Source organism: Mirounga leonina, unplaced genomic scaffold (assembly GCF_011800145.1).
Source record: "Mirounga leonina isolate KUSES-001 unplaced genomic scaffold, KU_Mleo_1.0 Mir_201, whole genome shotgun sequence".
In the NCBI taxonomy this organism is placed as follows: Eukaryota; Metazoa; Chordata; class Mammalia; order Carnivora; family Phocidae; genus Mirounga; species Mirounga leonina.
The window spans coordinates 24,208,291-24,232,394 of NW_023270504.1; the positions used below are offsets into that span (position 1 = coordinate 24,208,291).

At 39.5% G+C, this 24,104-nt stretch overlaps 1 protein-coding gene across 1 annotated transcript in view; it reads left to right on the forward strand.

Annotated features, from left to right (window-relative positions):
- Window positions 1-23,503, forward strand: part of CD163 (CD163 molecule) — a gene marked incomplete in the record, with an annotated part of 53,684 nt that extends 30,181 nt beyond the window's left edge. Inside the window, 11 exon segments of the mRNA XM_035028308.1 lie at window positions 11,782-12,096; window positions 12,195-12,509; window positions 12,898-12,990; window positions 13,333-13,647; window positions 14,795-15,115; window positions 16,459-16,767; window positions 17,339-17,374; window positions 17,792-17,899; window positions 19,187-19,282; window positions 20,188-20,239; window positions 23,291-23,503. Of these exon segments, the coding sequence (XP_034884199.1) occupies window positions 11,782-12,096; window positions 12,195-12,509; window positions 12,898-12,990; window positions 13,333-13,647; window positions 14,795-15,115; window positions 16,459-16,767; window positions 17,339-17,374; window positions 17,792-17,899; window positions 19,187-19,282; window positions 20,188-20,210 (1,931 nt within the window).
- Between the last annotated feature and the right edge of the window lie 601 nt (window positions 23,504-24,104).

Genomic DNA, 24,104 nt, shown 5'->3' on the forward strand with positions numbered 1-24,104 from the left:
TTTATTCCTAGGTATCTTATGGTTTTGGGTGCAATTGTAAATGGGATCGACTCCTTAATTTCTCTTTCTTCTGTCTTGTTGTTGGTGTATAGGAATGCCACTGACTTCTGTGCATTGATAATCTATCCTGCCACTTTACTGAATTCCTGTATGAGTTCTAGCAGTTTTGGGGTGGAGTCTTTGGGGTTTTCCACATAAAGTATCATATCATCTGCAAAGAGTGAGAGTTTGACTTCTTCTTTGTCGATTTGGATGCCTTTTATTTCTTTTTGTTGTCTGATTGCTATGGCTAGGACTTCCAATACTATGTTGAATAGCAGTGGTGATAGTGGACATCCCTGCCGTGTTCCTGACCTTAGTGGGAAAGCTCTCAGTTTTTCCCCATTGAGAATGATATTCGCTGTAGGTTTTTCATAGATGGCTTTTATGATATTGAGGTATGTACCCTCTATGCCTATACTCTGAAGACTTTTGATCAAGAAAGGATGCTGTACTTTGTCAAATGCTTTTTCTGCATCTATTGAGAGGATCATATGATTCTTGTTCTTTCTTTTGTTAATGTATTGTATCACGTTGATTGATTTGAGTATGTTGAACCAAACTTGCAGCCCAGGGATAAATCCCACTTGGTCGTGGTGAATAATCCTTTTAATGTACTGTTGGATCCTATTGGCTAGTATTTTGGTGAGAATTTTTGCATCCATGTTCATCAGGGATATTGGTCTGTAATTCTCCTTTTTGATGGGATCTTTGTCTGGTTTTGGGATCAAGGTAATGCTGGCCTCAAAATTGAGTTTGGAAGTTTTCCTTCCGTTTCTATTTTTTGGAACAGTTTCAGAAGAATAGGTATTAATTCTTCTTGAAAGTTTGGTAGAATTCCCCTGGGAAGCCATCTGGCCCTGGGCTTTTGTTTGTTGGGAGATTTTGATGACTGCTTCAATTTCCTTAGTGGTTATAGGTCTGTTCAGGTTTTCTATTTCTTCCTGGTTCAGTTTTGGTAGTTGATACATCTCTAGGAATGCATCCATTTCTTCCAGATTATCTAATTTGCTGGCATAGAGTTGCTCATAATATGTTCTTATAATTGTTTGTATTTCTTTGGTGTTGGTTGTGATCTCTCCTCTTTCATTCATGATTTTGTTGATTTGGGTCATTTCTCTTTTCTTTTTGATAAGTCTGGCCAGGGCTTTATCAATCTTGTTAATTCTTTCAAAGAACCAGCTCCTGGTTTCGTTGATCTGTTCTACTGTTCTTTTAGTTTCTATTTCATTGATTTCTGCTCTGATCTTTATTATTTCTCTTCTCCTGCTGGGTTTAGGCTTTATTTGCTGTTCTTTCTCCAGCTCCTTTAGGTGTAGGGTTAGGTGTGTACTTGAGACCTTTCTTGTTTCTTGAGAAAGGCTTGTGTTGCTATATACTTTCCTCTTAGGACCGCCTTTGCTGCATCCCAAAGAATTTGAATAGTTGTGTTTTCATTTTCATTTGTTTCCATGAATTTTTTAAATTCTTCTTTAATTTCCTGGTTGACCCATTCATTCTTTAGTAGGATGCTCTTTAGCCTCCATGTATTTGAGTTCTTTCCGACTTTCCTCTTGTGATTGAGTTCTAGTTTCAAAACATTGTGGTCTGAAAATATGCAGGGAATGATCCCAATCTTTTGGTACCAGATGAGACCTGATTTATGACCTAGGATGTGATCTATTCTGGAGAACATTCCATGGGCACTAGAGAAGAATGTGTATTCTGTTGTTTTGGGATGGAATGTTCTGAATATGTCTGTGAAGTCCATTTGGTCCAGTGTGTCATTTAAAGTCTTTATTTCCTTTGTGATCTTTTGCTTAGATGATCTGTCCATTTCAGTGAGGGAGGTGTTAAAGTCCCCCTCTATTATTGTATTGTTGTCAATGTGTTTCTTTGCTTTTGTTATTAATTGCCTTATATAATTGGCTGCTCCCATGTTAGGGGCATAGATATTTACAGTTGTTAGATCTTCTTGTTGGATAGATCCTTTAAGTATGATATAGTGTCCTTCTTCATCTCTTATTACAGTCTTTGGTTTAAAATCTAATTTGTCTGATATAAGGATTGCCACCCCAGCTTTCTTTTGGTGTCCATTAGCATGGTAAATGGTTTTTCACCCCCTCACTTTAAATCTGGGGGTGTCTTTGGTTCTAAAATGAGTCTCTTGCAGACAGCATATTGATGGGTCTTGTTTTTTAATCCAATCTGATAGCCTCTGTCTTTTGATTGGGTCATTTAGTCCATTTACCTTCAGGATAACTATTGAAAGATAGGAATTTAGTGCCATGGTATTGCCTGTAAGGTGACTGTTACTGTATATTGTCTGTGTTCCTTTCTGGTCTATGTTGCTTTTAGGCTCTCTCTTTGCTTAGAGGACCCCTTTCAAGATTTCTTGTAGGGCTGGTTTCGTGTTTGCAAATTCCTTTAGTTTTTGTTTGTCCTGGAAGCTTTTTATTTCTCCTTCAATTTTCAATGACAGCCTCGCTGGATATAGTATTCTTGGCTGCATATTTTTCTCATTTAGTGCTCTGAATATATCCTGCCAGTCCTTTCTGGCCTGCCAGAAAGTCCTTTCTGGCCTGCCAGGTCTCTGTGGATAGGTCTGCTGCCAATCTAATGTTTCTACCATTGTAGGTTACAGATCTCTTCTCCCGAGCTGCTTTCAGGATTTTCTCTTTGTCTCTGAGACTCGTAAGTTTTACTATTAGATGTCGGGGTGTTGACCTATTTTTATTGATTTTGAGAGGGGTTCTCTGTGCCTCCTGGATTTTGATGCCTGTTTCCTTCCCCAAATTAGGGAAGTTCTCTGCTATAATTTGCTCCATTATATCTTCTGCCCCTCTCTCTCTTTCTTCTTCTTCTGGGATCCCAATTATTCTAATGTTGTTTCGTCTTATGGTATCACTTATCTCTCGAATTCTGCCCTCGTGATCCAGTAGTTGTTTATCTCTCTTTTTCTCAGCTTCTTTATTTTCCATCATTTGGTCTTCTATATCACTGATTCTTTCTTCTGCCTCATTTATCCTAGCAGTTAGCACCCCCATATTTGATTGCACCTCATTAATAGCCTTTTTGATTTTGACTTGGTTAGATTTTAGTTCTTTTACTTCTCCAGAAAGGGTTTCTCTAATAACTTCCATGCTTTTTTCAAGCCCAGCTTGTATCTTTAAAGTGATGATTCTGAACTCTAGATCTGACATCGTACTAATGTCTGTATTGAGTAGGTCCCTGGCAGTCGGTACTACCTCTTGTTTTTTTTGTTGAGGTGATTTTTTCCATCTTGTCATTTTGTGCAGAGGAGAATAGATTAATGAGAAAACAAAATGCTAGCAGGGTAACAACGTCCCCAGAAAATAAACTCTAAACAAATCAGAAAAGACATGAAGCAGTGGGAAAAGAAAGGGAAAGAGAGAAAAAAGAAAAAGATAAAGATAAAGATAAAAACAAACAAAAATAGAACAAAACAAAACAAAACAAAAACAGAATGTGATCAAATATGATCAGGCTGATATATAAATTAGTGCCACACACTAGATTTTGGGTGTATTTTGGTCTGTTAGAAGAAAGTGCCTCCCAAAATTTTAAAGAAAGAAAAACTTATATATGTACAAAAATAAGGGTTGATATGATGAAGGGATGGAATATGACTGTAAAGATGGAAATTATAAAATATTTTATAAAAGGAATTGATAAGAAGTTGTTTGAAAAAAGAAAGAAGAGGATTTAAAAAAAAAAAAAAAAGAAAAAAAGGGAGAGAATGTGACCAGGCAGGGGAGTAGAAAAAAACCATACACTAGAGATTTCGGGTATATTTTGATCTGTTAGAAGAAACTATCTCAAAATTTTAAAGAGAGAACAACTTATATATATATGCCAAAAATATGGGTAACTACTAGGAAGGGATAGAATATGACTCTAAAAATGAAAAATAAAAATGTTTTTTAAAAAAATGATTGATAAGATGTTGGTTGAAAAAGGGAAAAAGAAAAATTCAAAAAAAAAAAAGAAAAAAGACAGTTAAAAAAAAATTAACTTTGAAAGACAAAAGAATCACTGTAAAAAAGCCATGAATTCTCTGTGCAGTATTCCCCTAGCGCTGGAGTTCTGCCGTTCTCATTGATCGGTAAACTTGGTCTTGGCCGGCTGTTCTCGCTGATCTTCTGGGGGAGGGGCCTGTTGCCGTGGTTCCCAAATGTCTTTGCCGGAGGCGGAATTGCCCCACCCTTGCCCGGTCTGGGCTAAGTAATCTGCTTGGGTTTGGTCTCCCGAGCTTTTGTTCCCTGCAAGCTTTCCATACAGCTTTGGAGGACGAGAGTGAAAGGGCAGCCTCCCAATCGCCACCCCGGAGGAGCTGAGAACTCGGGCCCCACTCCTCAGTGAGCCCCCAGAGAAAAGCAGTCAATCACTCCCATCTCCCCAGTCTCCGGCTGCACTCCGTGCTCACCCGGCCTGTGACCATGCATTTCTATCTCTGGCACCCGACCCTGTGTGGAGTCTCCAAACCCAGCAGATCCCTGCGGTGCACTCCAGCGCGGCTCCTCCCAGGGGAGGAACGGGAGTCTCCCCGGATCTGCCGCTTGTTGGGTCCCTGCTGGAGGAGCAGTGGCCCGACTGTGCCGTGGATCACAGTTTATTGCAAACCCCGAGCTGAGAGCCCATGCCTTGGCTCCGTCTCTGCAGCTGGCTTCCCTGCTCCGATAACTGGGAGCTCTGCCACACTCAGGCACCCCCGGTCTTTCTGTGACCCTGAGGGTCCTGAGACCACACTGTCCCATGAGGGTTCCACCCCCCACTTAGCCACCGGAGTGACGTCCCTCAGCAGAGCAGACTTTTAAAAGTTCCCATTTTGTGCTCCGTGGTTCTATCACTTGCCAGAAGCGGCTGACGGAGGCCCCTCCCCCGCAGTCTATCCTCCCGAATATCGCCTTGGATTCACTCCTCCGCACGTCCTACCTTCCAGAAAGTGGTTGCTTTTCTGTTCAGAGAGTTGTTGCTATTCTTTTCTTCGATCTCCTGTTGAGTTTGTAGGTGTTCAGAATGGTTTGATCCCTATCCAGCTGAATTCCTGAGAGGAGACGAAATCCAGGTCTCCTACTCCTCCACCATCTTGCTCCACCCCCTCCAGATTTATTTTAAAAAGAACTCTGATTGGATTAATTTTGAGAGATGAGAGGCGTATTTGACCTTAACTTAGTCATATTATTCATTTTTTGTTGTCATATTATACATCCATAATATTTATTGTCATCATGTATCATGCTACAACTATGAATTATATTTCTCTACATAACTTTTTTTGGGGGGGAACTTTGCTTATGTTTGGGCATGTGTAAGCATTATTGTATGTCTGATCATTTTCTTCTAAATATTTTCCTATTAATTGTATTTTATATTAGTTAGCATTTAGTTTAGCAGCATCCAAAAGAAAGCCAAATAAGAGTGGATAAAGAAAATTTTACTTCTTTCTCACTAAAATAAGTCAAATAGGTAAGCAGTTTAAGGCTGGATGCTTCTGTGGTCACCAAGAAGTGCCTAGAGTTGTTTCTCTGAGGTAATTATCAAATCCTATTGGTCAAGAATGATAAGTTGCCCTGCAACTGAGTGAGCTTCCTGGTAAGCCAATCTGATAGTCCAGGTTCTGCCCTCTGAGAAGCTGTCCTCTGTCCATTGTCCTTCATGGGCCCAGGTCTATTCTTGGGCCAGTTCCTTCTACTGCAGGCTCTCCAAAGTCATATCTAAGTGCAGTTTGGGGGCTGCACACCTTTCACAACCCACTTTCTACTGACTTTGGTTCAGGGACCCTTGGATTGCTTTACAGGTTGAGTTATTTTTGGCTGATGTCAGCTGTCCTCAAAGTCAGCAAAATAATTCTCTCCAAACTTAGAATTCTTCTGGTCAATTTTCTTTCATGGTAATGCCACTTGAAAGTAACCAGAGTCAAGGAATATATTTATAAACTTTGATCTTTGCTATGACCAGCTCCTTCACTGCCCTAAGGTCATTTGAAACCTGGGGTTTGGGAGAAAAAGCAAGACCAAAGTCCTGTCTTTGCTGGTAGGCTCATGGACTTTGTGGAGTATCAATTCTATTTTCTGTTAAGCCTACAGTTTTATCACCACCTCAGTTTGGGGGATAGGGATGCTTAGGGTTTTGTTTTGTTTTGTTTTGTTTCCAATCCTGCAAGTTCCCAATTATAGGTCTCTCATTTCATTATGTAGTAGCTGAAGGCAGAACATACCTCCCTCACAAAATTGGTATTTTTCCTTCCATTTTTTTCTTTCAGTGTGGCTACTTCAAGTCTGAGTTCATCTCTCTCTTGTAAATGCTAAAAGTGGCAAGGAGGATTTACGTCATGCCAGCATTCTGATTTTTTTTCAGTTTTTTTTTTTTTGTTCTCCAAGTACACTCTCTGATTTTTCAGCTTCAGAGCACACATCGTTTTCTTTTCAAGGTGACACTTGTCCAAATATCTTACCATGGATAACAAGACATTAGCTTTCCAGCCTATAATATCTGAGTTATTATATATTCTTTCCATCCATTCCATCCAACCGCATCCAAAATTTAGGTTTTATTACTAGAGCATGCAGTTTTGGTAACATTCTGAATTATTTAGGATTCTATTCAACTGTATATAATAGAAATCCCAAATAGAAATAGCATAAATTTGCAGCAGAAGGTGGGCCCTTCTGTTTACAGAACTATATTTTTGTTTGCTAAGTATGTTGTGTGTGCTCTTTGTCTTCTTTTGTAAACTCTTTTGTTATATTCGTGCAGTTTTTAGAAGCTCTTCTACTTAGTGGGTACCTAGGTTTTAGCACTCTTCTTGTTTTGCTAGAAATAGAATTTGTAATTTTGTTTCTTTTTTGAAAGATTTATTTATTTATGAGAGAGTGAGCTAGCGAGTACAAGTAGGGGGAGGGGCAGAGGGAGAGGATCTCAAGCCAACTTCCTGCTGAGCAGGGAACCCGAAACGGAAGTGGGCTCGATCCCACAACCCATGAAATCATGACCTGAGCCAAAACCAAGAGTTGGTCACTTAATTGACTGAGCCACCTAGCTGCCCCTTTCATTTTGTTTCTTGATTTCTTGGTACTTCCAGAAGATTTCCAGGGGGGAAAATCATGGAAATACTATCTCTGTGCCTGCCAAATTCAAACTACAAATTCCATTATCTCTTTAAATTCTTAGAGTTCTTAGTTTTGTAGAGCACAGGGCTTTAGGGCTGAAAAGGGCCAAAGAACTCAACAAAGCAGGAAGACTAGAAAGATAAAGCAACAGTTTATCTCTGATGTGCAGTTTCTATAAACCAGCCACAAACTGGTCTAAGAAAATTGGCTACAAAATTACTTTGAATCCCAGACCTTTTGTTTGTGATGGCTATGTAGGTGCCACAGAGAACATCTGAACTTAAGCATCAGTTCATATGATTTGTGCTGTATTTACTAAGGTTTTTTATTTTTAAGATTTATTTTTATTTTTTAGAGAGAGAAAGAGCACGGGGGGGGGGGGGGGGGGGCAGAGGGAGGGAGAATCCCAAGCAGACTAAGCACTGAGCACAGAGCCTGACCCTGGGTTGGATCCCACAACCCTGAGATCACAACCTGAGCCGAAACCAAGAGTCAGTCCCTTAACGAACTGTGCTACCCAGACGCCCCTGTATTTACTAAGGTTTGAGAAATAGTTGGTTTTTTTGTTTTGTTTTGTTTTTGAGAAATAGTTTTGATACTAGAATGATTTATACTTCTTCAGAGTCTGGAAAGGAATAAATGATAAAAATGTGTTAATGCTTCTTTAAATCATATTGTGTATTTTATCTATTACTAAACAAAAGGAAGTAATTCTAATGAATTCTTATATTTGTTCTTCTGTCTTCATTTATTTACTTCTAGAGAAAGAAAGAAATACAAATTCAGTTACTTATGCCAGGGGAAAGTTTAAATTATTGATCAAAGGAGCTAAATACAGGTACAAAAATCAAATTAATGGCTTTTATGTTAAAATGCAGTCACAGGTTTAGCAGGAGAGAAATCTCTTAAAGGAGTAAATTATGAATAATCTAACCATGTACACAAAGTAAACGATATAAGGAAGCCAACTCATGGTGTAGATTAATGTGTTACTAACAGATTCATGAAAAAAAAGAAAGCTAGAATGGAATCTCCCAAGTCATTTCTGAATGGAAGACTCTCCTTTTGCTCAGGATTCAAACATTTTAGGGAAAAAGGAAATGAGGATATTTATAGAAGGGAACTGTTTTCGAGTGCTTCACAAGTTTTCACCATCAGAGAAAATTATTTGGTTTGGTTTCATTTTTTGGTTTGTTTTGGCATCAGCTGTGTTTTATTTTATTCAAGAGGGATCCAGATGAGAGAGCAAGAGGTTACAAGAAAGCTGACTTTGGCTCAGTCTAAGGAACTGCCTTTATTTAAAGGTTTATATCTCTCCCAAAGTGGAATGGGATCATATGCATACTAGCTAATGATATCTTAGAGGAATTTCATGCTCAGATAATGATTTAGCTAGAAGACATTAAGGACTCAAGAGTCCTTCATTATTTGTGGGGTAGGGACATTATTTGCTTTAAACTTGGAGCTGTGTTTAGAAAGCAATGTGTTCTTCAACTCACATTTGTGTAGAAACTTGCTTTGTACAGATTTAATGGATAAGTGGTGAAATTTTAATGTGCTGGGGTATTTTATACTGCTACAATAGAGAATATAGTCAGATCTAAAACATTTTCAGAAACTGGCAAGTGTTGATAGGATATCTGTGTCACGCTGAGAGTAATGTCAAGGGAATTAGTGATGTTTGACAGCAGGCACTTCTAAAAGACGTATGCCCTTTAGAAGGTCCTTCAAATGCACTTCCTTTCTTTAAAAAATTAATTAAAGGAATTAGTTTGTATTCCCCAAATAATTTCAATCATCTCTGAGTATGTTAAAAGAAACTCTTACTTATCTTGATGGTTGTACTTGGCAAAGAGTGTTCTTAAAACTTGAGCTCCATTTCTTTAGCTTTATTTCTGGTGCGTCTTTTCTTTACATTTTAAATACCATTCATACTAAATTATTCATAATTCCTCAGTTATGCCATATTTCATGACTGTATCCTTTATTTTTATATTTTATTTTATTTTTTTAAGAGAGGGAGAGCAGGGGACAGGCAGAGGGAGAGAAAGAATCTTAAATAAGCTCCACGTTAGGTGCAGAGCCTGTCATGGGGCTCAATCTCATGACCCTGAGATCATGATCTGAGCTGAAATCAAGAGTAGGACACTTAACCGACTGAGCCACTCAGGCGCCCCTATGACCGTATCCATTAATTGTGGATTTACACATCACTTACTTGCCAAACTCCTTATCTTTTTATTTCAAAACTCAGCTCGAATTTATAGCATTCTCTATAGTTTTCCTGCAAAGCCTCCAACAGGGCTGATGACTCCTTCGTTTATTAGTTTTGTATCTAGCATATATTTTTAGTTTTGGACTCATCATTATTTGCTTTTTTAATATTTTATTTGAGAGAGAGAAAGAGAGAGCGCACCAGGATGGGGGAGGGGCAGAGGGTGAAGCAGACTCCCCATGAGCAGGGAGCCCGATGCGGGGCTCAATCCCAGGACCCTGAGATCATGACCTGAGCTGAAGGCAGACACTTAACAGATTGAGCCACCCAGGCACCCCTGGACTCATCATTATTTGAGCATGTATATCTTCTGCTCACCTGTGTGTTTTTGAGGGAGAGGGTGTTCAATGAGAGATTGAGTAACCTTGAAAAGAAGTAGCGTTTTCCCAGGTACAAAGGTTGGGAAATACATTATAAGTGGAGAGAAAAGTTTCTGCAGAGGCCCAGAAACATGGCATGACCAGGATTCTTTAAGGCTGGAACATCAGGTATGATTGATAGAGTAATAGACATGAAAGCTTTAAAGGTGACATCATAAAGCATTTTAAAGTATGCTAAGAAATTACTGTTTATTATCTCTCTTTAATTTTAATAGATGTGTGACATTGGCGTATCTACCAAAGCTCTCTGTGCTTCAATTGCCTCAAAAGAAAAGTGGTAGTTATAATACCTGCTTCACAGGAATTACACAGCAAGTGATCAATACATGTTAACTGCTATGGTTATGATTATTATTAGTAGCAGTAGCTGTTTTCACTGATGGACTGAACTGTGACAGACTTTTTAGCCCACCCAAATGCCTAAAACATTGTAGGTCCTTAATACTATTTGTTGAAATGATAAATTATTGCATAAATAGTAAAGAAACGTTGAATTGCCTTGAAGACAAAGAAATCATGTGAAAATACTTGAAATGTAATAACATATCTGTGGGCATGCATATAGTTATTAGAAAGAAGGCTTAGAAACAAGATTGCTTAGGAAGCCATTGCAAAGGTCTACATGACATAAGATGACAAATTACATTAAAGCAGTAGTAAGCAACAGGGGCGCCTGGCTGGTTCAGTTAAGCATCTGACTCTTGGCTCAGGTCATGATCTCAGGGTCGTGAGATTGAGCCCTGTGTCGGGTGCTGCGCTCAGCGGGGCATCTGCTTGAGATTCTCTCTCTCCCTCTCCCCTGTCCCTCCCCCTGCCCCCACCAAAATAAATAAATAAATCTTAAAAGAAAAAGCAGTAGCAACAAATAAGGAGGAGAAATATCCTGGAGGACTGACTGACCTTGGTGATGTTCCACATGAGCAGTGTATTGAGAAGGTCAGGATTCTAGGCTGTGGAACATACTGCCTGCCTTCGAATCCTGGCCCTTCAGTAACTCTCTATGTGATTGCAGCAAATTACTACACCTCTCTGTTTCAGTTTCCTTGTCTGTAAAATTGGAATAATACTAATAATTATCCCCTGAGGAGATTGTAAAGATTAGGTGAAATAATGTTTGCTCAATATTTAGTAAAGTGCCATAAAAAAAATAGGTGCTCATTTAATGCTCACTACTGTCATTATCATTACCATTATTTATGAGATAAAGAAGTGGTTCGATTTTTAAGTGATTCTAATTTGGTCTGGATGTCATTAATTGAGTAAAGAATACTGTGGTCCTGTCAGTAAAATAATTCATTCGATTTTGAACACCTTATATTCTGATGTCCAAGTAGATAGGTTTATGAATATAAAGTTAAAGAGAAACATAGAGATGAAAACATATTTATTGGCATTTAAGAGAAGGTGAGGGAGTTGAGGACAGCATCTTGGTCAGGGAATGCATGAAGTGTTCTAGTAAAGCACTGTCAGACGGGAAGGAGGAGAAAACAGGAGAAAGGAGTATCTCATGTATCAAGTGTAACATATATCAAAGGGAAGAAGAAATCCCATGTTCAGTTTGAAAACAGGAAGTATCCTGCAACACTTTATATTAAACCATTCAAAAAGGTTGGGGCCAACACCAGACTGCGGTGGGTAGAGAAATGAATATAAGGCTACAAAATAAAAAGAGAAGCTATGTATCACCTATGGTCTCCAGTGCTATGAATAATGTACACAAAATATTAAATGGAAAGAGTTATCATGCTTCTAGGAATGGTTGATGCCAAGAAACAAAGTTCTAAAATTCTCTCAGATGAATTGGTCCAGTGAGGAATGGGGAGATCTAGAATTTGCTATGCCCAACTCCAGGCAGAAAAGCCAAGGGGAACAAGTATGAAAAATCATTAAACACCCCGACATCCCCTTTCCAGTCGCATCATGAAGGAAAATCTAGGAATCATGTCATTTCTCACTGAAATAGTATCATTTTCAGCCCACAGGGAACCCAGACTCGTTGGAGGAGAAGTTCCCTGCTCTGGTCGTGTTGAAGTGAAACATGGCGACAGGTGGGGCACCGTCTGTGACTCTGACTTCTCTCTGGAAGCTGCCAGTGTGCTGTGCAGAGAGTTACAGTGTGGCACAGTCATTTCCATCCTAGGGGGAGCTCACTTTGGAGAAGGAAATGGACAGATCTGGGCTGAAGAATTCCAGTGTGAGGGGCAGGAGTCCCATCTTTCACTCTGCTCAGTAGCCCCCCGGCCAGATGGGACTTGTAGCCACGGCAGGGATGTTGGAGTCGTCTGCTCAAGTGAGGCCCAGAGAACATGTTCAAGTTGTTCCCATACTGTGAAGAGGGTGGGGTTAGGTAATTGCAGACATCTTTTTAAAAGCCCTGTCTCCTTCCAGGATACACAGAAATTCGTTTGGTGAATGGCAAGTCCCAATGTGAGGGAAGAGTGGAGCTTAAGATACTTGGGAACTGGGGATCCCTCTGCAACTCTCATTGGGACATGGAAGATGCCCACGTTTTGTGCCAGCAGCTCAAATGTGGAGCAGCCCTTTCTACCCCAGGAGGAGTGCATTTTGGGAAAGGAAGTGGTCCGATCTGGAGGCACATGTTTCACTGCACTGGGACTGAGCAGCATATGGGAGATTGTCCTGTAACTGCTCTGGGTGCGCCGCTATGTTCAGCCGGGCAAGTGGCCTCTGTAATCTGCTCAGGTAAGAGGATGACGGACAGCCAATGACAAACATTTCTCATGGTGGCGTGCCTTCAGAGCAGGTGTACCTATAGAGATGAAGAACAAAAGTAAAAGGACATGATCTATTTTAAGGGATCATGAGAAGTGTGCCAGAATATTAACCTCATGTGTCTTTTTAGAGGAAAAGTAAACTTAATTTTCACAAACCTCGTAATTACATATCTGGTGCTTACCGTGTACCAGCCATTCTCAAAGTGTTTGATTCATTCCCAGCCTGGTTGACCTACCACCTTCCCCTCTCTCTAAAGCTGTTTGTTCTCAGCTCATCTGTCTTACACTTCATCGGATCTCCCTTCCTCACCCTAACTTTTTGTATCTTGTATGACTGAGCAGTTTGGTGTTTGCAGGAAATCAGAGTCAGACGCTATCGCCATGCAACTCATCATCTCTGGACACGACGAGATCTACCATTCCAGAAGAGAGTGATGTTACTTGCATAGGTGAGAATCAGTGACCAATCTAGAAAAATGATCTCAATCCTTATGGATGTGTTTTATTTTTTTTTGAACTCTTTTAAATTTTATTATATTATGTTAGTCACCGTACAATACATCATTAGTTTTCGATGTAGCGATCCACGATCCATTGTTTTCGTATAACACCCAGTGCTCCATGCAGTCCGTGCTCTCCTTAATACCCATCACCGGGCTAACCCATCCCCCACCCCCTTCCCCTCTAAAACCCTCAGTTTGTTCCTCAGAGTCTATAGTCTCTCATGGGTCATCTCTCCCTCCGATTCCCTCCCCCTTCATTTTTATTAACATTTTATTTTCTCTTTTCAGGGAGTGGTCAGCTTCGCCTGGTAAATGGAGGTGGTCGCTGTGCTGGGAGAATAGAGATCTACCATGAGGGCTCCTGGGGCACCATCTGTGATGACAGCTGGGACCTGAGTGATGCCCACGTGGTGTGCAGACAGCTAGGCTGCGGAATGGCCATTAATGCCATTGGCTCTGCTCATTTTGGGGAAGGAACAGGGCCCATCTGGCTGGATGAGGTGAACTGCAATGGAAAAGAATCTCATATTTGGCAATGCCGTTCACATGGCTGGGGGCGGCACAACTGCAGACATAAGGAGGATGCAGGAGTTATCTGCTCAGGTAAGTTCTACACAGAAGCTCTGGTCACAATTACTTAAGAAAGGACTGAGGAGGAGCCAAGGGGAGTGAGGGATATTCAACTGAGAGAATTCCCTGAGAAGCAGGTTTGGAGGGAACTATTGCTTGAGTCAGGGTCCCGACATGTGGATTTGATTAATTAATGCTACCCCATGTGCAAGGTAGTATAACATCAGAAAGAGGAAAATACAGAAATAGGCTTGCATATCATGAACATGACAACAAAACTAAGACTGAGAACTTCTTTTATGAATATATATGGAGCTACATTCAGTGCACCACTTGATATCACTGTATAAAGAAGTAGATTAAAAGGGACAAGAAGAAATAAACCCAGCACTACCTTCTACAGGGCAAAAGATAATTACCATACCTAAGTAATTTTTCATGATAGGCAAATGAAACTTACTTGTCATAGGAGCAAAAATTATCATAAGAAGCCACTGCTTTTATTCTGTATACATGGCAAGCTTTAGAAACTATTGTGAAGTTGAGAACTGTACTCAGTTGTAGTATATTGGGAAAAACAGAATTATGACTTGGTTACTTGGGGAAGTGAAAAATTCTATATGCCAGAAGAGATTTGATATCATTTGCATTTAATATCATAAACTGGTAGAGGACATATGCAGCCAACTATGAAGAGTCAGAAAAGGAAATATTTTATTTTAAGGTAATGTATACAACATTGGTTTTAGTGTCTGAGTATCTCCATAAATGTTAACTATCAGGAGAGCTGCAAAAAAAATTAATGAAATAAGTTTCTTGAGGCTAAAACTGCAGTAATTTAGGGAGAAAAATACAAACTATATGATTGATATAAAGGCTCTGAGCCCTTGATTAAGATTTAGAAATCAATTTAGAATCATTGGTGGTCTTCTAAAGAGGTCCCTAAGCACAAAACCCAATACTAGAACACCATAAGCTATTTAGAGAGCTATACTATATTTAGTGTAGAACATAATACATTTTATCGAAATCTACTAAATCATCCAGAAGTTACTAAAGAATTACTAGTAATTGACATATTATACCTATTTTTAAAACCATTCTACCTTAGAGTAAAGGGAGGGAGCCCTGTGAATCTTCAGAGAAGATGTGAAACTACTAACTCTGTATTTCACCCCAGAGTTCATGTCTCTGAGACTGATTGATGAAACCAACAGACACAGTTGTGCAGGGCGTCTGGAAGTTTTTTACAATGGAGCTTGGGGCAGCGTTGGCAAAAGTGGTATGTCTGCAGCCACCATGGAGGTGGTATGCAGGCAGCTGGGCTGTGCAGACAGAGGAGACATCATCCCTGCATCTTTAGACAAACCAACATCCAGGCACATGTGGGTGGACAATGTCCAGTGCCCGAAAGGACCCGACACGTTATGGCAGTGTCCATCTGCTCCATGGAAACAGAGAGTGGCCAGCCCTTCAGAGGAGACCTGGATCATATGTGCCGGTGAGTATCCGCTGGTTGATATGAGAATTCCATTTTTAATTCTACTATCATCTTCTGATCTCATTAAGTAGGAATGAATAACCTCTGCTGCCTCTTCTACCCTGATGGTGTAATTGGTTTCATTTAATTTGGCTTATAGGTATTCAGGATCACGGGTTAGTTGTCCAAAAAGCATTACGCTCCCCACGGTCTTCTTGAAAGTTTTATTTAATTGCTTTCTCTGAGAACACATGAAGAGCAGAAAATATATAATTCAGTAGTTGACTATTGAATGGTCTACCTTACCATTCCCACTTTTCTTTTTTTTTAATACTTTTTTATTTGAGAGAGAGCATGAGCAGAGGGAGAGGGAGAAGCAAGCTCCCTGTTGAGCAGAACTCGACGTGGGACTCGATCCCAGGACCCCTGGGTCATGACCTGAGCTCAACCAACTGAGCTACCCAGGCACCCCTCCTCCCACTTTTCTTTCAAATATTATCTTGCTTTACTAATAGAAGAAGGGAAGCAGTCAAAAATATCAATCCTGAAGTATTTTGCCATTCTCCATCTTCTTACACTGGAAGAGGTTTTTTGTTGTTGTTGTTGTTTTTAAAGATTTTATTTATTTATTTGAGAGAGAGAGAATGAAAGACAGAGAGCATGAGAGGGAGGAGGGTCAGAGGGAGAAGCAGACTCCCCGCTGAGCAGGGACCCCGATGCGGGACTCGATCCCGGGACTCCAGGATCGTGACCTGAGCCGAAGGCAATCGCTTAACCAACTGAGCCACCCAGGCGCCCCTGGAAGAGGTTTTTTATGTACCTGGCAATCTCCTAAATCGTTTTCTCTTTGAGAGAAATTAACATTATACAGTGTTAACTTTGTTTATTCCACATTTTCTGACTCACACTAATGTTATTTTTTTTTTTAAGTATTAATTTTTTTGAGAGAGAGAGGGAAAGCAAGCAGGAGAGACAGACAGAGGGAGAGAGAGCATGCACCAGTGGGGAGAGGTAGAGGAAAGGGGAGAAGCAGATTCCCCACTGATTAGGGACCCCAACTCAAGGCTCAATCACAGGACTCTGGGATCATGACCTGAGCCAAAGGCTGATGCCTAACCAACTGAGCCACCCAGGTGCCCCCTCACTAATGTTCTGATGTCCAGGATGAAATACACCCAGTTTGCTGAAAGGACATAGGCTTTCATAAAGGATAAATTTTGTTAAAAATATATTTTTAAATGCACATTAAATAGCAAAGTATTAAAATAGAGATCTAAAAAGAATTTCAAATCTCTCTTTTCCTCTGTGACCTCTTAGAAGTTTTTATGTTCTCAGAAATGATTTAGGTGTCTGTGATTTTTCAGACAAGATAAGACTTCAAGAAGGAACCTCTAATTGTTCTGGACGTGTGGAGCTCTGGCATGGAGGTTCCTGGGGGACAGTGTGTGATGACTCCTGGGACCTTGAAGACGCGCAGGTGGTGTGTCAACAGGTGGGCTGTGGCCCAGCCTTAGAGGCACTAAAAGAGGCAGCATTTGGCCAGGGGACTGGGCCCATATGGCTCAATGAAGTGACATGCAAAGGAAATGAGTCTTCCTTGTGGGATTGTCCTGCCAGACCCTGGGGGCACAGTGACTGTGGGCACAAGGAAGATGCTGCTGTGAGGTGCTCAGGTGAGTGCCAGGAGCCTGGAGTAAGCTTGGAATCTCAGGCAGCAATGAGGGGGTGGGCATTGAAGTGCCTTGTGTCAAGACTGGACACCTCAACACAGGGACCTGGTGGGGAAAGAATGATGATATTTCTTTCTTTTTTTTTTAAGATTTTATTTATTTATTTGAGAGAGAAAGAGAGAAACAGCATGAGAGGGGAGAGGGTCAGAGGGAGAAGAAGGCTCCCTGCTGAGCCGGGAGCCCGATGTGGGACTCAATCCCAGGACTCTGGGATCATGACCTGAGCCGAAGGCAGTCGCTTAACCAACTGAGCCACCCAGGCGCCCAGAATGATGATATCTCAATCTGAAGGAACGATGAGAACATTTGTTGTTATACATTGGCTTTCACCAAGGAAAAGCATATAACTTATATGTATCTCTGTACAGGAAGAATAAGGATAAAGGGACCCTAGTTTTAGGTGGGAAGGAGTAGTTTACTTGGTTGAGAGGCACCAAGGCTCACATAAAAAAATAGAAATATTTGTTCTACACATTACTCCCCAAATTGAGTCTCCTTCTCTTTTCTCCTACAGAAATTGCCATGACCCAGAGATCATCAAATGCTGGAGGTATATCATGGGGTTTATGAGCATGGGTCCAATTGTCTGCATTATTTAGAATCTTTTTTGTTAAGAGACTTTGGGTCAGAAGTCTTCCTTTTCTTTTCTTTTTTAAAGATTTTATTTATTTATTTGACAGAGAGACACAGCAAGAGAGGGAACACAAGCAGAGGGAGTGGGAGAGGGAGAAGCAGGCTTTCCACCGGGCAGGGAGCCCGATGCGGGGCTCGATCCCAGGGCCCTGGGATCATGACCTGAGCTGAAGGCAGACGCTTAACGACTGAGTCACCCAGGCACCCTGGTCAGAAGTCTTTCTGAGGATTGGGAAACTTACTTCAGCCATCCTGTATTTAAGAGAGGGATGGTACCAGGGACCTCAGTCTGTTAGCTAAGACATCATCTCTTGTGATACTTACTTGCACTTAGGTCACGCATCCCTTGTTGCATTTGGGATCCTTGGCGTCATTGTGTTGGCCTTTCTCGTTGTTCTCCTCTTGTGGATTCAGAGGCGAAGACGGCAACAGCGGCTTACAGGTCTGAGCCAAGCTATGGTCTTTCTAATGTCTCTATGGGATAAGAAAATTCTTGGGATAAAATACATATTATCTGAAATATATATACATATTAAAAGCAAGTGTATGCATATTAGACTCAAGCATCAAACAGCCAAAATGATGGAACCTAGAAGAGGTTTAAGCAGTTTCTCCAAAAGAGGGAACAAGATTTCAGAGGAGAAAGGGGTTTTGGTTGGTTGATGACTCCTGTACTTTAGCTGGATGTTTAATTGGGACATTATAGAATTGGTAGTTTAGAATGAATATGCTTATATGGTTTAGGAGGAATCTTTTATTGCCCAAATATGTATTTGCTCTTACTATATACTTAGTACTCATTCTACTGTTCTGTTAAGCAATGTACTAGGCTCTGAAGATATAGACATCAATAGTCAAGTGTTTTGGTAGTCATGGAATTTCAAGTCTAGCGGAAGAGATATATATGCAAAAGAGATAAATAAGGCACCATGTAGTATTGCATGTTCGTGAGAATAAAGAACACAAGTGGCACAGAGAAGACAGTAATTAACTAGGAGAGGGACAGGGGGAGAATTGGAGGCTTCTAGGAGGCTTTTGAGACATTTTGAAAATCAAGTTCCAAGAACTAGGTAAAGTGCATTATAGGGAAAGAGAAAAATATGTACAAGTGTAGAGAAGCTTAAGGGACAGCCACCTGCCATTTTGAGGGGAAGTAAAAGTTGAGTTCAAAGAGAGAAGCTACTGATAAGGCTGTAGAAGAATGGGGAACAAAGGAGGAATCATGTACTTCATGGTAAGAAGATGACTAGTCAAAGAGTATTATGTGATCGGGGAGGGTGAAATAGTCCAGCTGTTTTTTAGAAAGTTCTGTTTGATGACGGGATGTGTGAGGGGTTGTAGGAAGACCACATTATTGACAGGGGTAGCATTTTGAAATAGTTGACATGAAAGATGAAAAGGACTTGATAGTGAGCATGGAGAAGAGAGGATGGATAGATTTCAGAGATTTTTTTTTTTTTTAAAGCTCCCATGAATTAGAGAAGACTGCCGCCTGCTTGGAGGGAAAAACTGGGGTGGCATATGATGGCAGTAGGGGTGGTTTCGCCTCAACCTACTGCATTTGAATTTGTAGCCTTATAAAGGAAAAGCTTGGTAGTAGAAGGGATGCAAACAAGACAAGGGCATGGATAAAGATTGAGTATGTGTGCACTGCTGGGAAAAAGCACTGGTAGGGAGGGCAAGTTTTATTATGATCTGCTGATCCCTAATCTAGAACCTCTGTTGTCAGTTTGCTCGAGAGGAGAGAATTCTGTCCACCAAGTTCAATACCGGGAGATGAATTCTTGCCAGAAAGCAGATGATCTGGATGTGCTGACTTCCTCAGGTCTGTGGGTTCTTTGAGGGTCTACAGCCCTGGGGTTCAGACCAGTAGCTACAGTTGCAGCTGAGGCATTTTACTTTGCATAGCTGTGAAAGAAATCTCAAACATGTAATAGGAAGCTTATGATGCATATATGGAAGAAAGGCAGGAATGAACTACAAGTGACTCTTAGAGAACATAAAAACTGCAATCATGCGATCTGACTTAGAGGTCTGTGATGATTTCTGGTGGAGGTACAAAGAACCATGCAAGTAGAATATTTGATTTGGACCTCATCTTACTGAAACAAATTAATCTAAAAGGTTTCACTTTTCACATTTCTTTCACAATTCCTTCCATTCTTACTTCCTGCTCCTTTCCTTACTCTAATTTGATATTTATATTTTCCCCTAAAAATCTAAAAGCTTAAAGTTCCTATATCTTTTTCCCATAGAAGCCATCACTATTTCCCATTACATCATATGGCTTTCTTTGTCCTCCAACTTCTGTTTAGCACCAATGCACTAATTCTGCCTCTGGGCGGCCTAATTCTTCTGGGTTGGAAGAAATAGCCCAACACCCACCTACTCCATGAAGGATCAACACCTTCTCTGTATTCCTTACCTTCTGAGAAGGGCCTGCCTCACTTCTTCCATCCCAGGGACTTGGTATTTGCAGCAACTATGTCGGGAAAACATATTTAAGGCATGGAAAAGACTTCCTGTGCCCCGTAAATCACACGTTTGCCTTCCTAATTGTGGGCAATGCGTCTAAATGTTCAAAGAGGTTCTAAGGCACTTGAGGGGAGGTCTGATTTATTTCCCAGTAATTATTTCCTTCCTTTCAGAAAATCCCAATGAGTCAGATGATTTTAATGATGTTGGGCTAATTTCTGTGTCTATATCTCTTCCTGTTTCTGGATGAAAAAGAAGACCATTCTGAGGTACACTGAAGAGGAAAATGGGAATTACAACCCAAGAAGGTGAGTGAAGAGAAATTATTCAATGTTGTTCAAACCAGATACATTTTTTTGAAAATTGAGAACTCCTCTGGTATTATAAAAAAAGAAAGAATGTATATACACGTATTTCCATACATATGTATATTTATGTATATATGTATGTATATCCATATTCAGAATATACAACAGCTCTTTATAAATGTGACTCTTATCCAACTCTTAGTTATATATTTTATTATTTTTAAAGATTTATTTACTTATTTGAAAGAGAGAGAGAGAGAAAAAGGGGAGAGGCAGAGGGGGAGGGAGAGGGAGACAATCCCAAGCAGACTCCTGGTTGAGCTGGGATCCCGACTCGGGGTTTGATCCCACGACCCTGAGATCATGACCTGAGCTGAAATCAAGAGTCAGATGCTCAACTGACTGAGGCACCCAGGCACCCCAATTATTAGTTATATATTCTAAGCAATAACAATGGTATATCATGGAGCTAAGGAGAAACTGGGTACATTTATATGATTAAATTTTTTTAAGATATTGTAACGGTCATTTTGTGAAAGAGAAAAGACTTATGTCAACACTTGTATAATGCACGTTATGGTAAAGGTAGTATAAGATGCCATAAGAACATAGAAAGTTTTCCTAAGAAATTGGAGGAAATTCTGAAGATGTGATATTCAAGGCAAACATCAAATGATTGAAAGACAATTTTAGGGCAAGGACATAGCATGTACAAAATATGGAGGCATAGAAAAGAACCACATCTTTGGGGAACAGTAAGAAGTTTTTCATTCATAAATATGTATTGAGGGGCGCCTGGGTGGCTCAGTCGTTAAGCGTCTGCCTTTGGCTCAAGTCATGATCCCAGGGTTCTGGGATCGAGCCTCGCATCGGGCTCCCTGCTCCGTGGGGTGCCTGCTTCTCCTTCTCCCACTCCCCCTGCTTGTGTTCATTCTCTCACTGTGTCTCTCTCTGTAAGTAAATAACATCTTTAAATATATATATACATTGAACTGGGGTGCCTGGCTGGCTTGGTCAGGAGAGCATGCATCTCTTGCTCTCAGGGCTGTAAGTTTGAGCCTCATGTTGGGTGTGGAAATTACTTAAAAATAAAAACTTTAAAAATGATTAACATAACATAATAAAAAAAAGTTAACCACCAAAAAAATTAAAAAAATAAAATAAAATGGTAAAACCATTGGAAAAAAATATGTATTGATCATATTTATGGTGACAAGTAGTGTTCTGAGCACTGAAGACACATAAATAAAAGATATTACTGACAAAGACATGATTGTTTAATGTAAATCTCAAGAGAGAGGAAGTGGTGAGAATCTAAGCTGAAAAGGCTGCATACAGTCCTATCATGAATGGCCTTGTCTGCTATATTTCACATTTATATTTTATTTTAGGGACTGTTATGGAGGCAGTGGGCTTTGAAAGATTAAGCTGGGGCAAGACACAATCAGATTTGCATTTTATAATTTTCTTTCATGCAGAATGTATAACAGAAGAAATTTGTTAAGTTATACATTAAAAAGAAAAGATGGTGAAATGAGGTAGTGGATATATTTTCCATTAAAAAAACAATTTGGGGGAAGACTATATTTTTTTTTCTTTTTTCTTTTTTTTTTTTTAAGATTTTATTTATTTATTTGAGAGAGAGAATGAGAGAGAGAGAGAGAGCATGAGAGAAGGGAGGGTCAGAGGGAGAAGCAGGCTCCCCGCCGAGCAGGGAGTCCGATAAGGGACTTGATCCCTGGACTCCAGGATCATGACCTGAGCCGAAGGCAGTTGCTTAACCAACTGAGCCACCCAGGCACCCGGGAAGACTATATATTTAGAAATAATATGTACCAAAGTATGGGGTTTTTTAAATAAGAAATACAGATTGAGACAGGATTAAAGTTGGAACTCTTAAAAGTATATAAATATAAAGTGTTAAATCATACATATACACATACACACATAAAAGGTAATAAATTGTATATGGCATGAAAGGGATAAATATACATTTATATGCATCTTAATGTATGTCTTAACAATTATTAAAGGATAGCATTTGATGGATCATCACTGGGCAAAGCTATGAATTTCAAGTGACAAATAGACATTTATAAATGCTCAAATTCACCAGTATGTCAAGGCAATTCAAATTACAATTAACACTGAGATGTCACTTTATGTAAATCAGACCACCAAAAATTTAAAACAGCACCAATATTTATTGCTGGTGGGAATACAGAGAAAATTGTAATTTCAAACATTGCTATTGGAAATGGGAGGTGTGGTAGCCTTTGCAGAAAACAATCTGGAAATGTCTATGAAATATTTTTTTAAATGTTCCACAGATCCATTCATGCAAAATTCTACCCCTGAGAATTTCTTCCTTGCAGATAAAGCCACTAGTGTGTAAGAACTTATATATAATGATTCCTTTTTACAGCATTGTGAGTAGTGGCAAAAAGCTGGAAACAGAATGAATGTCAGTGAGCTAATGGCTAGAAAATTATGGTACGGCCAACTGAAAAAGGAAAAGTCATCCACAAAAATGCAGCATCATTCCATTTATGTGTTCATGTTATCAGATATAATTAAATGTTTACACCTATAAGATTATATGTAGGTATATGTATATGGAAACATTAAAAATCGAACTTTGTTAGATTAAGACTACAATAGACTTACGATTTATAATCTTGAACATATGAATATTATTCCAATATAATGAATACAGATTAAACTACTTTTTCCTTAAAGAGGAATCATTGCTGAGTCACTGCTTCAGAATCACGTGAGGGTACTTTAAAATGGCATTTTGGGGTGCCATCTTAGTTCTATGAAATAGAAATAATTCTTATGCATGCTAAAGTTTGCAAATCATTGCATTCAAGTTTTCTGTTCAGGGAAGGAGTACGCTTTTTAATACATGTGAGTTTGTGTGTGTGTGTGTTTGGTGTGTGCACGTGTGTGTGTGTTGTCGTATAACACATTATATGACATTATAGTATAATTCCTCTGTGCAAGTGTGTATAAAGAGGAAAATAACAGTTTTTCTATTTATGGTTTCCGTTCAGCCTTTAAGATCCCATGATGAAGACCTGAACTATGGAATAGAGCAAGAACCACCTTGTTCACTGAAGATTACAATACAGTCCTTTGTCTCCTAGTGTTCCAAAGACTGCTGCTGAATTTATAAAAATTAAATTGGTGAATGTGACTATTAAAAGCTCTTTATAAGACTTTCAGGGGGTTTAAATAAAAAGGAATATTGCTGATTTGAATTTGTCTTAACTTCCTGCTCTTGATTTTATGAATTTCTGGGTAGGCTTTCTGACTTTTTTAGGGTTTCATAAATATAACATGATGTCTTTTCATTTGACAGTGTTTCCATTTGCATATAACATATATGTTTTCTACTTTGGTTTAAATAATAATTTTCTTCTTATTACCAAATTAAAACAAATTTGTTTTTCTTAGTTTTTTTTTTAAGAAAGGGAAAGTTAATGATTATTGAAAGGCTAATAATATATTGTTACCTCTACAAGGCATGAATCTCATTTGTTCTTAATTGCTTTTTGTTACTGTAATTTTCATCGCTGACAAAATATGCACAGCAACACCAGGTAAAGGTACAAAGACTCAATGACTCACTTCCTTGTTCCTTAGGACAGTGTAACTAAAACTGAAATGAATGTGTATACATCTTTTCTATATAAATGTAAGTTATAATGAAAATTCTTATTTTATTAAAAATCACGTATCCATATTATATATTAACATAGAAGATAACATTTATTTTTTTAAAGATTTTATTTATTTATTTGGGAGACAAGGAGCAGGGAGGGGGCAGAGGGAGAGGGAGAAGCAGACTCCCCGTCTAGT